Consider the following 13272-nt stretch of genomic DNA (forward strand, 5'->3'; position numbering starts at 1 on the left):
GGATGCCTATAGTAGTGTACCTGATAAAGGAAGGATGCCAGGCAGTGGTGATTCACCATGATGGGCTGACACCTTTCCATCACAAGGAGGAGTTGAATTCACAGATTAACAGGGTAGCGTCAAACACCCCTCCTGCCCCACATGACAGTCTAGCATGCAACTTCCCTGCTGCACCATCTTGACAACACAGTACTTATGATCCCTGCTGATGTGTTCTTGTCACTGGCTTCATAAAGGAAGCTGGATAGAAGGCCACCCACTGTTTCAACATGTTTGTATGCCATTGTAAGGAGCTGGAATTGGTCACTGGGGACAGCCACTTCTAATGGATGACTTAGTAACAATGCTGGACAAGTTAAATCAGCCAGGGCTGAGCCACCCAAAGTATGAGCTGGCGTTACATCACCAGTGGCAGGCGCACCCACAAAAACAGCAAGGCTGCAAATTTTCTCAATTTTTTTATCTTTGTGTGACTTAAAGCTAGTGGTCCTTTTAAGGATAGCAAGCTACTAAAAGAGCTTAAAAAAGAGCATTAATCCTTTGAGTCTGCACTGGCAAGCACTGGGCAGCGTTAGCATTATTTATTAAATATGCTTGGAAAATAATAAGATAAATGGTACATTGGGCACCTGGAAGGAACAAACTTTGGATATTAAAGAGTTCAGCTTTAAAGCATGTGAATTTAATTATGTTGAATTCTTTCTATTTTCAGATGGAGCTACAGCCATTTTAGGTGGAAGCTCTACTACACCTCAGGTATTTTGATTGATTATATTCTAGTCATTTTCTAACCAGGTTTACAGGGTGCTGGAGCCCATCCTAGCTTGCAGAAGGATCAAGGCAGGAACAGGGAGCCAGTCCATCTCAGGGCAAACACACACACACCCCAAAAACACATTAGGGCCATTTTAGTGTCACCAGTTCACCTAACCTGCATGTCTTTGCACAGTCAGGGGAAACTGGAGCACCCACAGGAAACCCAAGCAGACTGGTCTCCTTACTGCGAGGCAGCAGTGCTACAGCTACACCACTATGCCTCCTGTTTTTTCTAGTTTGACATTAAATTCTTTTAAGCAATAAAGCAGAATTATGAATCAAAATGGTTTCCCAGTTAGCAATAAACACAGCTGTACATGGTTTTTGCTTATCAGGTTGAAATTTTCAGTTCATGTCATGTCTTTACTTCATAATCAAATACATACCACAGTTTGCGGAGTCTGTATCTGGTGAAAACTATAGTAGTTGCAGAGGATATTGAGAAATTTGGGAAAGAGAAAAATTTATCCAGTGAACACATATGAAATCAGCTTTACATTTTGCCTCTAAAAGTGTTGTTCTGCTGTTAAAATGCAGAATGCTTTTGTCACATTATTTGGTTTACTATATTGAGAGCGACAAACATGCAAACGTCTTGAGCCACTCAATAGCTTTAAAGTGATTTGGGTTAACCTAAAAATTAAACAGATAAAAGATGTGCTTATAAGTTGCTAAAAACAAAACTGGTTTTAAAATTGCAGGGGGGAAATCACTTTCCAATGCTGGCCATTTCCTTATTCATGTGTGTCCGAACATAATCTGAGTTTTCTAAGGCTTAGTATCTGTTGATCAGGTTCCCAGTAATAGAAGATCAGAATTCAAGAGACTTGATAGCTGTCAATCAACAGCCATGCTTCTTGAAGCTACAAACCAGCAGAAAATTAAGCTATTCTTTAATTGTCGCAAACTGCATAAATCTCTGTTTCAGAAATAGCTCACCATTGATTAAATATGTAGACAACTACAAGAAAAAATTCTTAAGAATCTTAATTAAATCAGTGTTGCTTAATCAATGCTTTACTCGATGTAATCAAATAATAACGAACAAGGTACAAGCTGGCAAGGCACAAATATATTGTCCAAGACAATGTATTCGTCTTTCATTAAGTTTTATAGCATACAGTAATACTGGAAAATGCCTTAAAGCAAGTCGGTGAGGTATGACACGGCACTACTCTATGTTTTCATCAAAGTATTTCATTATCCCATGGAATTCTAAATTTGTGACACTTATAATACATTTCGATTTAATGTAAGACTGCTGACTAGAAAATACGACAGGAATCAATGAATTTCAAAAAGCTAAAAATGAATTTCATCATGTATTATATGCTGAAAAATTATGTTCCCAATATTCACCAATAAAGTAGACATTTCTTTTCAGTAATATTCTGTAAATATTATATTGTATGAAATGAATGCTCTACAGAAATGGTACAACTAGTGTATATTAAAAAATGTCATTTTTCTAGCTATTTAGCTTTTACTGAGCTTCAAAAAATATTTGAGTCAGCTTTCTTGAATCCTGGTTCAGGAGTGATCAGTTATTTTCTTTATTTAGTTGCTTTTGGATGTCCCAGGAGCCAAAGAAACTGCTGATAACAAAAATGTGGAGTTCAAGGTCAGTGTTTCCTCTATACAACTATTGTTGTCTGTGGTGAGTTGTCATGACATGCAATGTTTATTTAATAACAGGAGCATACAAAAAGGCTGACAGCCTCCATTGACCCAGGAAAGTGAACTTGTCAAAATGTATTTTTCAATTTAAGTTCATATTTAAGGGACATCTTTAAGTTATTTTGGTTTTGCATTTTTGTAATACTTTATAATGTGCACACATGCACATTGAGATCTAAAGCATGTTCTGTTATACACAATACATTTTATGCTGTTATTTGTCATAATACATTGCAGCACTATGAGCACTATTTGTTGCTAGTCATACTGCCAGGGAATAATTATAGATATTTTAAATAAGTAAGCAGTGAAACTGAGAAACATTTAAAAAAAGTAATGAATGATGGTTTGTTTATTTTCTCAGTACATCATAAACACAACCAATGATTCAAACCAATACAACTCAAAATGTATCTAAAATGTCAAAAGTTATGTATAGTATCAATGAGATGGCAAGGTTACTTCTCTGTGCTACATTCTTTGTGTGTCTACGGATCTGTGTGAAGACATGAAGAAACTGTCAATTCAGAATACGTAGTTCAGTTTATAGCCTATACGGCAATTCCTTTTGACAACATCAGAAAACATACACTACTGGATAGCATTCAAGAAATACACAAAACACCATAATATTTTTCTATACATCTATTACTTAAATCATTACATCTTGTATATACCACAGGCCCCATGATGGCCCCACAACAGTTTTACTGCGAGTTTTTAAAATTTATTTCATGTACATGCTGAGGTAAAATTATTGAGCATTTTTAGATGTGGTTAATGTGCAGGAGAGGAAAGTGACACTCTAGTCTATGCAGATTCCAGAGAAAATAAATATTTGGGTCCAACATCAGAAGTGAAAGGCAAGTTAAATTAATTTACCAGCTATAGCTTTACCTGCACAAATATTTTGTAAACTATCTATACTTTTTTTCAATAGCCTACAACTTAATTTTGTAGGAACATTTAGTTCATTTTTTCATAAAGGATTATACACAGTAAACACTTATATTGCAGCATAATAAGATCAGAAGCAGCCATATAATTAAACTACACATCCCATTAATGGCAAGTATTTGCTTCTAATTTAAAAAAATGTCTCTTTGTTTTCATTGATGGAAAATGGGATTCCATCTATCCCAATTAGCACACCTCTGCTGCCCCCCATTAGCCTGGCTGTACTCAAGTGACCTCCTGACAGTTCTCTCTGTCCTTTCCTTCTAATTTACTCCTTCAGGTGGCCTGAGAGTGTCCATTTGCAGAGCCCTGTCTGTAGTGACAGAGGACACAGCTCTTGTCTGTACACACTGACATGTACAGTCGCCAACGCTGCTTTTAATTCTCTTTCCTCTTGGACTATTCACATGTCCTATTTTTTTTTCCTGGCACCCCCTTACCAAACAAGCAGCCTTTTCATGAAGCCTAAAACTGTTTTAGAAACTGGATGAGACACTGCTTTAATGTCTGTTACTATTAATCTAATATAAGGTAGCATAAATCCTTACTGACCTAGTAAAATTCTGTCTAGTGCCTCAATTGTCTATTTATCTTATTTAGTATTTTATATTTTTTTAATATAAATTAAATTTGATTGCTCCTTCTGCCTATTTTGAATAATTTCTGTTTCAGAAGTTAGTAGAACCGCCTTATGAAAGAGTAACATGACATAGAGTATTCCGAATGTGGAAAGAAAGTCAGCATCGTAAGCATTAGTTGAACAAGCAAAACATCCATCCCTTCATCTTCCTAAGTCATGTATTCAGGGCAGGGTCATAGAAAGGGCCCATCCCATACATAACATATGGCATTTTCTAATTCAATTAATCAAATTCAGGGCTTTTTTTTTTTTTTTTTTAAATAAAAGCTTTTCCGTTTATTTTTCCCTACACTTTGACCTCTTTACCTCTTCCAGACTGCTGTTCTTCCTTAAGGTGAATTCTATTTTCTGACAGTTTATGTCCCTGAAGAACTGAATTTATTCATGATCACTTATAGGAACTCTGATTGAGATTCAAGACTAAGAACATAAATATTCTGATTTTATTTGAAGGATGAAACAGGTAAAATGTCTCTTAAATTAGCTAGTTAAATATAAAGCTTTTCAAGGTTATACTACATGTGACTGAAATTGGAACGAAATGGCAAATATGAATCTAAAAATGAAGGAAGAGCTGCAAAGTAAATCCATTCATCCATCCAGTTTCATGACCCACTTATCCAAGGTAAGATCACAAGGCAGTTGGAGCCTATCTCAGCAATCACAGGATGTAAGGCAGGAACAATACATGGACAGGCTGCCAGTCCATCAATTCAATCGTTTTAAAATTGAGTTCAGTTAATATACTGTCTGCTGTATGTTGTAGATTTTATTTAAGAAAATAAACCAGTAAAATATTATTCCCTAGATGGAATGATTCATTCAGATGCTGAGGAAGAATACATTTAATATGTAGTGTTTACTGACTCTGGCTACTGTATCTTAAAATAAATATTGTCATTGGCATGTTGTGTTGGCAATACTCACTTATTGATATTTGAATAAATAAACAAGTAAAGAAATAGGTTCTATAATTTTCACATTAATAAGAGGATAAGTGTCTGAGTATCTGTGTGTCCATCCAGTTTCTGTCATTCCAACAGATGGCACATCTAAAGCATTTGTAGAAATAAAATCGGCTGCATTTGTCATTCAAACAGATGGTGCATCACAAAAATTTGTAGTAATGAATTTTATCATTAGAGATGTTTGTGATGCATCCTCTGTAAGACTGACAAATACAATGCATTTATTACTAAATGCATTACAAGATACATTTAAATGAATGGTGCACCACAAACATTGAGGTCTATGTTGATTACCAGTCTTAGACAGGTAGCCCAGTTAGTACCAACATAAAATGAATTACAGGGAGTAACACATTAACTCCCCATTGACTCATCAGGCCAGACTTAATTTAACTCAATTCAGTTCATTTTTAGAGCACTTTGCATTCAGTGCAGGCTCAGAGCTCTGTATGACGTTTACAGGCAAAATTGCACATGTATTTTAAAATTGATTAACTACATAATGCACACACATAAAAATGCAAATTAGTTTAAACACACAGTAAGACAAATCAATTTTAGACTGAAAGACACTAACGGATACAGTGCTGTACATAATGTTTGAGACAAAGACGCATTTTTCCTTGGTTTACCCCTCTGCTCCACAGTTTAAAATTATAAAATCAAACAATTCAGACATGATTCAAGTGCTCATTGCAGATGTTCATTTAAGGTTATTTACATACAGTTTGGTCACAGGATGTTTAGAAATTACAACACTTTTTATACACAGTCCCCCCATTTCAGGGCACCCCTGTGTTTGGGACAATTGGCATCACAGGTGTTTGTGATTACTCAGGTGTGTTCCATTGCTTCATTTGTGCTGGCATTCATTGATGGCTGTAATTTCCATTGTTCAACATGAGTGCTGTGCAATTGAAAGTCAAGTAAGCAATTGTGAGGCTGAAAAACAAGAATAAAACCATTTGAGGCATCGGTAAGATTGCCTAAATCAAATGTCTGGAATATCATTAAAAAAAGAGCGCACTAAAGAGCTCAACACTCACGAAGGGACTAGGCCAAGGAAGACATCCACTGCTAATGACAGAAGAATCCTCACTATCATAAAGAAAAAGCCCCAAAAGCCTGTCTGACAGATCAGAAACAGTCTTCAGGTGGCAGATGTGTCTGTTAGAGCACGGATGGGTGCAGGTTTTCTTTCTAACCCTTTTCCTAATTAGTGTCCTGTTTTCACTGCTAATTAACTTCTTTTCCCTCTATTTTAATAGCCCTGTTTTTAAGGATTAAGTCTTCATTAAATGATAGCCAAACAGAAATGAGACATGAAACAAGCCAACAGACGACCAGCTAAATTGGGGCTTCAAACTCCAACCAGTTCCTTAATGAGAAGTTGATTCTTGCTGTTAATTAAACCTGTTATTCAAATATTTTGGTAACCTGAGGGATCAACCTTACTGAGACCTTCATTTTTATTTTCAGATTTTGTTTGATGGGTACAGGTGAGCTGGTCATGTCCTGCTTGTTTTATCTCTCATTACTGTCTGGCTGCTAGTTAAGGAAAAAACAACTAAGGGGCCTGAGTCAAGCTAATTAAAGCTAAGGCTAAATAAGTTAATTAACATCAAAAACTGGTCAGTAATTAAGAAGATGGTTAGAATGAAAACCTGCAGCCACTGCGGCCCCCCAGGACTGGAGTTCGACACCCCTGTGTTAGAGATGTAAAAGACTTCATGAACAGAAATACAGAGTTCACACTGAAAAATTCAAACCACTAGTTAGCCAAAAAAAACAGGATGGCTAGATTACACTTTATGAAAAAAAGTCTGCAATGTGCACTTTAATCACATCTGACTTGTTTAATTTGTAATTTTAAAGCAAAGGGGTAAATCCAATTAAAATGTGTCTTTCCCAAACATTATGTTGTTTAAAATTATCACTGACTTATGACCAATTGACAGTGGAGGAGAGGAAAACTGAAGTTAGCAACATTCCTTATCACTTACCAGTAGGTCACTCATAACACAAACACATAAGCAAAGTCTGAAACAGTCAGGGTCCTGAAGATCTACTGTAGTCAAACTGGCTTCCCAACCCCTCCTCGTCATTCTTCAGCATAGGTTTGTTCTTGGCAGTCTAATAATATGACATAATCCTTTCATCCTTTGATTCCATTGCTCCAAGTATCATTGATGTCTTTCCATGGACAGGAAAGCAGATTAACAGTACAGCATTGGCAGCCCTATCTTAAAAACTTTATTGACTTGAAATAGATACAAGAGTAAGTTGTAATGTGTAACAAAGTCATGATTAGGTACTGCTTTCCATTTGGTTCTTGCTTCTGTTTCAGCCTGTGAAATGATATTTTATATGCTGTAGGTAATTCTAATTCATGCATATTATTGTATTTACCACCCTGAGATGCATATGTGTACAGTCCAGGGAGGATTACTCTCTTATGATCAAGGTTGTTGGAAAGGACTTTGTGTGTTCACACTCATAACTAGGATCAAAATGTTTTCCAAATGGTTGATAATTGCTTTGCTTATATAGCTTCTTTATTTCTCTCTTGCAGATTTAACTTTAAGAAGTCAAAAACGTTACATGAGAATTGTGGGTTTGACTTAAAGCTAAAGAAAGTAATAAAACCAGTAATGAAGCTAATACCAATGCTGTGTAAATTTAGTGAATCTGCATATGCCATAAGCATTTGATTTTCATAGTGTATTTGTTCAACTTGTTTCAAAACACATGACAGTACATAACACTTCAACTGTCTTGTATAATTACTAAATAGTTTTAAGTGAATCAAGGCAGCTAACTTGTCCATAAACTCATTTTTTTTCTTTTCCAATTTTATAGAACTCTAGGAAAGGCCTTGTGGATCAGAAAGGTAATGATCAAAAGAAAGCTGCTCAACAAAAAGCAACAATGCCTTGTTTTGCCTCCTTTGGCAGTTCAAATGAAATGTCTTTGCAAAAGGAAAACTGGGATCCACTACTGGTTTCTTCTAAATCTTCAAACAATTATACTGAAACTAAAAAAGGAAGCTTTGCACAAAACCAAAAATCTCAAGAAAATGTACTTGTTAAGGCTACAGCTAAGAGCTTATTGGAATACAATGAACCCACTAGCAGAATACCTCAAACATCTGGGTTTTGCCAAAGCAATACAAATTACAGTTCAAAGACTTCTACTGTGAATCCGCTTGACACAACAGGAGAATGCATTGCCGAAGTAAGATCCTTTGGAGCTTGTCCACCTATCATGAGGGCTGTTTCTTGGGATAATGTTGAACAGGCAACAGTAATAAACAGAGCTCCTAGTTCACCCACCAAGACAAATGAAAGCTTTGGTTTACCTGACATAACAAGTAGCCAGCTCCTGAATTCATCAGGATACAAAGACTTCCCAATTCAACCCATGAAAAAGCAAAAACTAGCCAAACTTCGAGAGGTAAGGATGTATGGGTCCTTTTACTATTAAAAAAAAACAAAATCATTATTTGTAAAATTGTGTATATAACACCTTTTAGTGGGACTGAGCTCCTGTGAATCCCTGTTTGATTACTGTCTGTGTGGCATTAGCATTTTCTCTTTGTGTCCATTTCTGACCTGGTCCCATATGAGAATGTGTGTGTTTTTTTGTATGTGTGAGAAAGTGCTGAAAGAGGGTTTATGGACAGTGGCATCTTGGCATTTAAGGGCAGGTGGGGCACTGCACACTCATCTTGCACTGAAAGTTATACAAAAATTAAATAAGTGATAAACTTTTCTAAGTAATTTAATGCATTGTTAAAATTCTTGTAGCAAAATCAATTGCAATGCAATTTCTTATTCGTAAAAATATTTCTTTTTGAAGCATGTGTAAATTTTTGTTTTTGTGATTGGTGCCACAATCCTGTTTCTGGGTTGCTTAGGCCTTGGACCTTGCACATGTGCAGCCTGGACATTTCAGTTCTGCCTTTGAGCACTAGCTTAGAGCCCTTTTAAGTGACCCATTGATTAATTCTTTTGTGACGCAATTTAAAGGGCGCATGAAATTTAACTACTTTGGAGTGTTCAGCAACATCATTATCATAAATTCTGCTGATTACTTATTTACAGTACTGTTTGGCACTTTGCATATTGAACAAAAATTTAAAATTTATGAAAATTCATTTCAGTTTCTGCTTTCATTGTTGAGTGTTTGTTTAATGTTGATATTGAGATATCTTTTACATTTTACCTTTGGTTGTTGCAGTTGTTGACAGTATGTTGAAAGATCTTCATTTTTGGTGATTTTTATATGCCATTATTGGCAGACATTTTATCTTTCACTGGTGCTGGTAGTCTTATACATTGTCAAATACAGTGACTCTCCTTTGTTCCCTCATGCAAGGAATACTTGAAGCCATCTCCTTCCTTCTCCAGTGCCTCTGCTACCATGCCATTCTTCCATAGCTCTTTCCATGTTGCTCCAATAATCTTTTCTCAGCAGCGTCCACTTCCTGAACATTCATGCTGCTGGCTGTCCCTCACAACCATTCACTTGGGATCAGTGGAAACACAATCTGCATCCAACTCTGTGAGTCAGTCCAAATTAGGGATCTTCCTGAGACTCATTGATGGTCCTGAGACTACATCTAGGCCAATGAATTGGAGCACAGGAGCTGGAGTGATAAATGTTGGTGTTTAAGTGCTTTATCTCTCTCCTTCTCTGTGTCACACACACCCATACACACACTCTGCATGGCTTCTCAGGATGTCTTCACCTCTTCTGACAACATCGTTCTCCCACGTTCAAGTGGCACCACCAGAATTTTCATACCAGTAAGCCACTCTTCAGGAAATATGTACAGTATTGTGTGAAAGTCATAGACAACTCAAATATCATACCATATGTTTTGGGCGTGCACTAAATTAACATCATTCTGGATCAAAATCTTTGAACGCCTATCAGAGAGCCTTGGTGTCACAATCCCTCCTAATCCATTAACAGCTGTGTTTGGTGTACTCCCAGATGGGCTTAAAGTGGAAAAGGACAAACAAACTGTAATTGTCTTCACTACTAGCACATAGACTTATCTTGCTCAACTGGAGGAATCCTAGCCCACCACTTTTAAGTCAGTAGGTAACTGATATGATATAATATTTGAAATTGGAAAAAAACTAATTCTAAGTTAGAGAATCTGTTCAAACATTTCAGAATAAACATTTATATTGGGGAAAGGGTTTCTCTTCCCTTTTCTCTACTTTTAAAGTTTTTCTCTGGCTGTTGGCCTTCCTCTGTTTTTCTTTTTGGGAGGTTGAATTGAATTTAGCTTTTTGTCTTGTTGGGTTTGACTTGATTGTATAGAATGTTACTTGCTTTTAATAAAATCAATAAAAGAGATAAATAAGAATATACTATATGTAAATAGAATAAATAAAGTAACAAAGTGAAAGAAAACTTTTGAAAATCTTATTGCATTCTGACTAGTAAAAATGCTGTTACATTTCTAATTGTTTAGCGTGTAAGATTCTGTAAAAGGTTGGAGGTGATCCTTTAAGTTTTTTCCCATTTTACCATTACTTTTGAAAGGAGAGTGTATTCCGTGTTCCTTAATCTAGGTCTCTTGACAGAAATGTCAGTTTCTTTAATCTGTATCTGCAGTTCTTTGAGGCCCTAAAATATTACGTTAGCCTTTGTTGGCCATGTAAAACTGCACAAGGGTTACTGATCAGTTAATCCTTTTTTCCAGTAGGGTAAACATATAGCTTTCCATGTGATCTCTCCTCTTTTTGCTCTAGTTTTATTCAGCTAGCTGACACTATGTGACAGTCTTTGTCTCTGCTCCAATATTCCTCTCCAGGGTTAAAGTGTACTAACAAGGGATGTGCAGGAGAATGTCAGTTGTTGTCTGCATGGATTTTTAAATGAAACACTGTACACAGGACTGTAGTTTACTTCCTGTGTCTACTTAAGTCCAGCTTTTTGGTTGATACTTGCAGCATAGGTTTTAACAATCAAGCCTTAGAAATTAGAGTTTTTCTTTGCTCTCCTTGCTGACTGTTTTAAGAGGAGTCAGATTAAATGTCACCAAGTCTGCAAGATATTAGGCAGATGTCCCCTCATCTTATTTTCTGCATGCACCATATACATAGTAAGGTGCTTTTTTACCTAGTCTAATGTAAAACCATCATTTCATTTTATTAAGGATATACATCCTTAGTTGTGTGGGATGGTACTTTCTTTGAAATGCAATGTTCACTGTTGCAGGCAGTTTATTTAAATGAAAAGCTATTTTTTATGACAAAGACAAAACAGCATAGCTAGCTTTATTTTATATAACTGGTATTCTGTTTAAAGAAGATTTTATATTCATATCTTGACTAATGTCTTAGTAAAAATATCTTGCTTTTACTTAACTTATTCATATTGTCATTGTTTTATCATGATATTAGATCACCCACACAACATAAAAGGTACCAGCTAACTTTTCAGGTTAGTCTCTTAGGTTCGTTTCTTAATTGGGGATGCCAAAACCAGTTTAACACTGTTACCTGTAATCTCTTACCTGTGTCACTGTCCATATTGTACCCAGTTAATTCAACCTTAGGAACCTCTGTCAGCAGGCTGCTTCACTGACTGAGATTGTACTTATTTTTAAACCTTTACTTCAATCCAGTTTTATCATCAATATTGGGCTTTTCAAAGGCATCCCCTTAATCCCTTACAGGACTGCAGTTAGACAAGGAAATGACAGCTGTCAATCATTAGAACATTAGAAAATCAAGATGAGAAATTTTAAATCTTCCAAAAAGACATCAAGTCTAGTTTTAAAGGTCATTAAAGTCTATCACACTACTTGGTAACTTATTCCATTTGTGTGAAATTTACCCTTAACAAGTTTCCAACTGTGTCCCCGTGTTCTTGTTGAACTCATTTTAAAATAACAGTCTCAATCCACTGCACTAATTTCCTTTATAATGTTAAACACTTCAATAATGTCTCCTCTGAATCTTCTTTTGCTTAAAGTAAAAAGATTCTACTCTTTTCATTTTTCTTCATTATTCATCCCCTGGAATCAGACTAGTCTCTTTCTCTGGACCTTTTCTAGTGCTGCTAAGTCCTTTTTATAGCCTGGAGACCAAAACTGCACACAGTACACAAGATGAGGCCTCACCAGTGCATTATAAAGGTTGAGCATAACCTCCTTGGACTTGTACTCCACACATCAAGCTATATAACCTAACATTCTCTTAGCCTTCTTAATGGCTTCTGAACATTGTCTGCCAGTTGATAGTGCTGAGTCCACTATGACTCCTAAATTCTTCTCATAAGGTGTACTGTACTTTTAATTTTCAGACCTCCCATTGTTAATTCAAAACTAATATTTTTACTTCCATAGTGTAATGCTTTATATTTACTTTCATTAAATTTAATTTGCCACCATTTTTGGTGTTTCTTGCCAGCATCTTTGTTCATTTTTTAATGTCTAAGTTTAATATAAGTTTAATGTCTGAGTTTAATGCAAGAATTCCACCTTATAATGTTATGTTCCTAATTACCATTCTATTATTTTTGACAGATCTTTTATTTTGTCTTCCCATCTTTTATTATGTGCAATATCCAAATCTGTATAATAAGTCTTTTCTACTAAACGTTAAGCCCGTTACAATAACGGGTGCTAGAACAGTAGTGCATAAACATTAGTAGGAAGAGTCTATATTAAATGGCAAGGGACCTTGACCTTATTCTGTTTCTTGTCTTAATTTTTTTGTTGTCAAAAATATTTTTGCAAGAAGCCTAAAGTGAAATAATAATAAAAATAAAATAGAAACGTATATGACAATACAGTAAGTATAATTAATATTGTCTTAGTGTAAAACTTTGTAACAATCTGTAAGACACAATATCTGAAGAAGATATTTAGGTAAAATGTTCTATTTTTTTACCTCATGAAATGTTTCTATACAATTTCATTATAGACAACATTTCTTGTAAATATTCTGTCTGAGTTTGGCAGCAGTTTGCCTTGTTTAGGAATCTCTACAACCTTGACAACAACATCTGGAAAACTTCTTACTCTTGATAATGCAACATATAACTGACCGTGGCTGAATACTGGTTTTGGCAAGTAAATGCTAACTTTTTCTAGGGTTTGCTCTTCTGAGTCTTTCTCTTTTAGTGTTTTTCTGACGGTCATTTTCATTTTCTTCAATCGATCTATTTGCTCGCATTTTTCTTTGTCTT

At 35.6% G+C, this 13272-nt stretch overlaps 1 protein-coding gene across 5 annotated transcripts in view; it reads left to right on the top strand.

The window, feature by feature from the left end:
- mrvi1 (murine retrovirus integration site 1 homolog) overlaps positions 1–13272 on the top strand; it is a 186934-nt gene that overhangs the window by 112277 nt on the left and 61385 nt on the right. For all 5 annotated transcript variants that reach the window (XM_039763543.1, XM_039763550.1, XM_039763566.1 and 2 more), the window contains 3 exons: positions 713–756; positions 2378–2437; positions 7918–8511. In XM_039763543.1, coding sequence (XP_039619477.1) covers positions 713–756; positions 2378–2437; positions 7918–8511 — 698 coding nt within the window. The remainder of the gene's footprint in view (positions 1–712; positions 757–2377; positions 2438–7917; positions 8512–13272) is intronic.

The sequence above is a fragment of the Polypterus senegalus genome, chromosome 1 (genome assembly GCF_016835505.1).
Source record: "Polypterus senegalus isolate Bchr_013 chromosome 1, ASM1683550v1, whole genome shotgun sequence".
Classification (NCBI taxonomy): Eukaryota; Metazoa; Chordata; class Cladistia; order Polypteriformes; family Polypteridae; genus Polypterus; species Polypterus senegalus.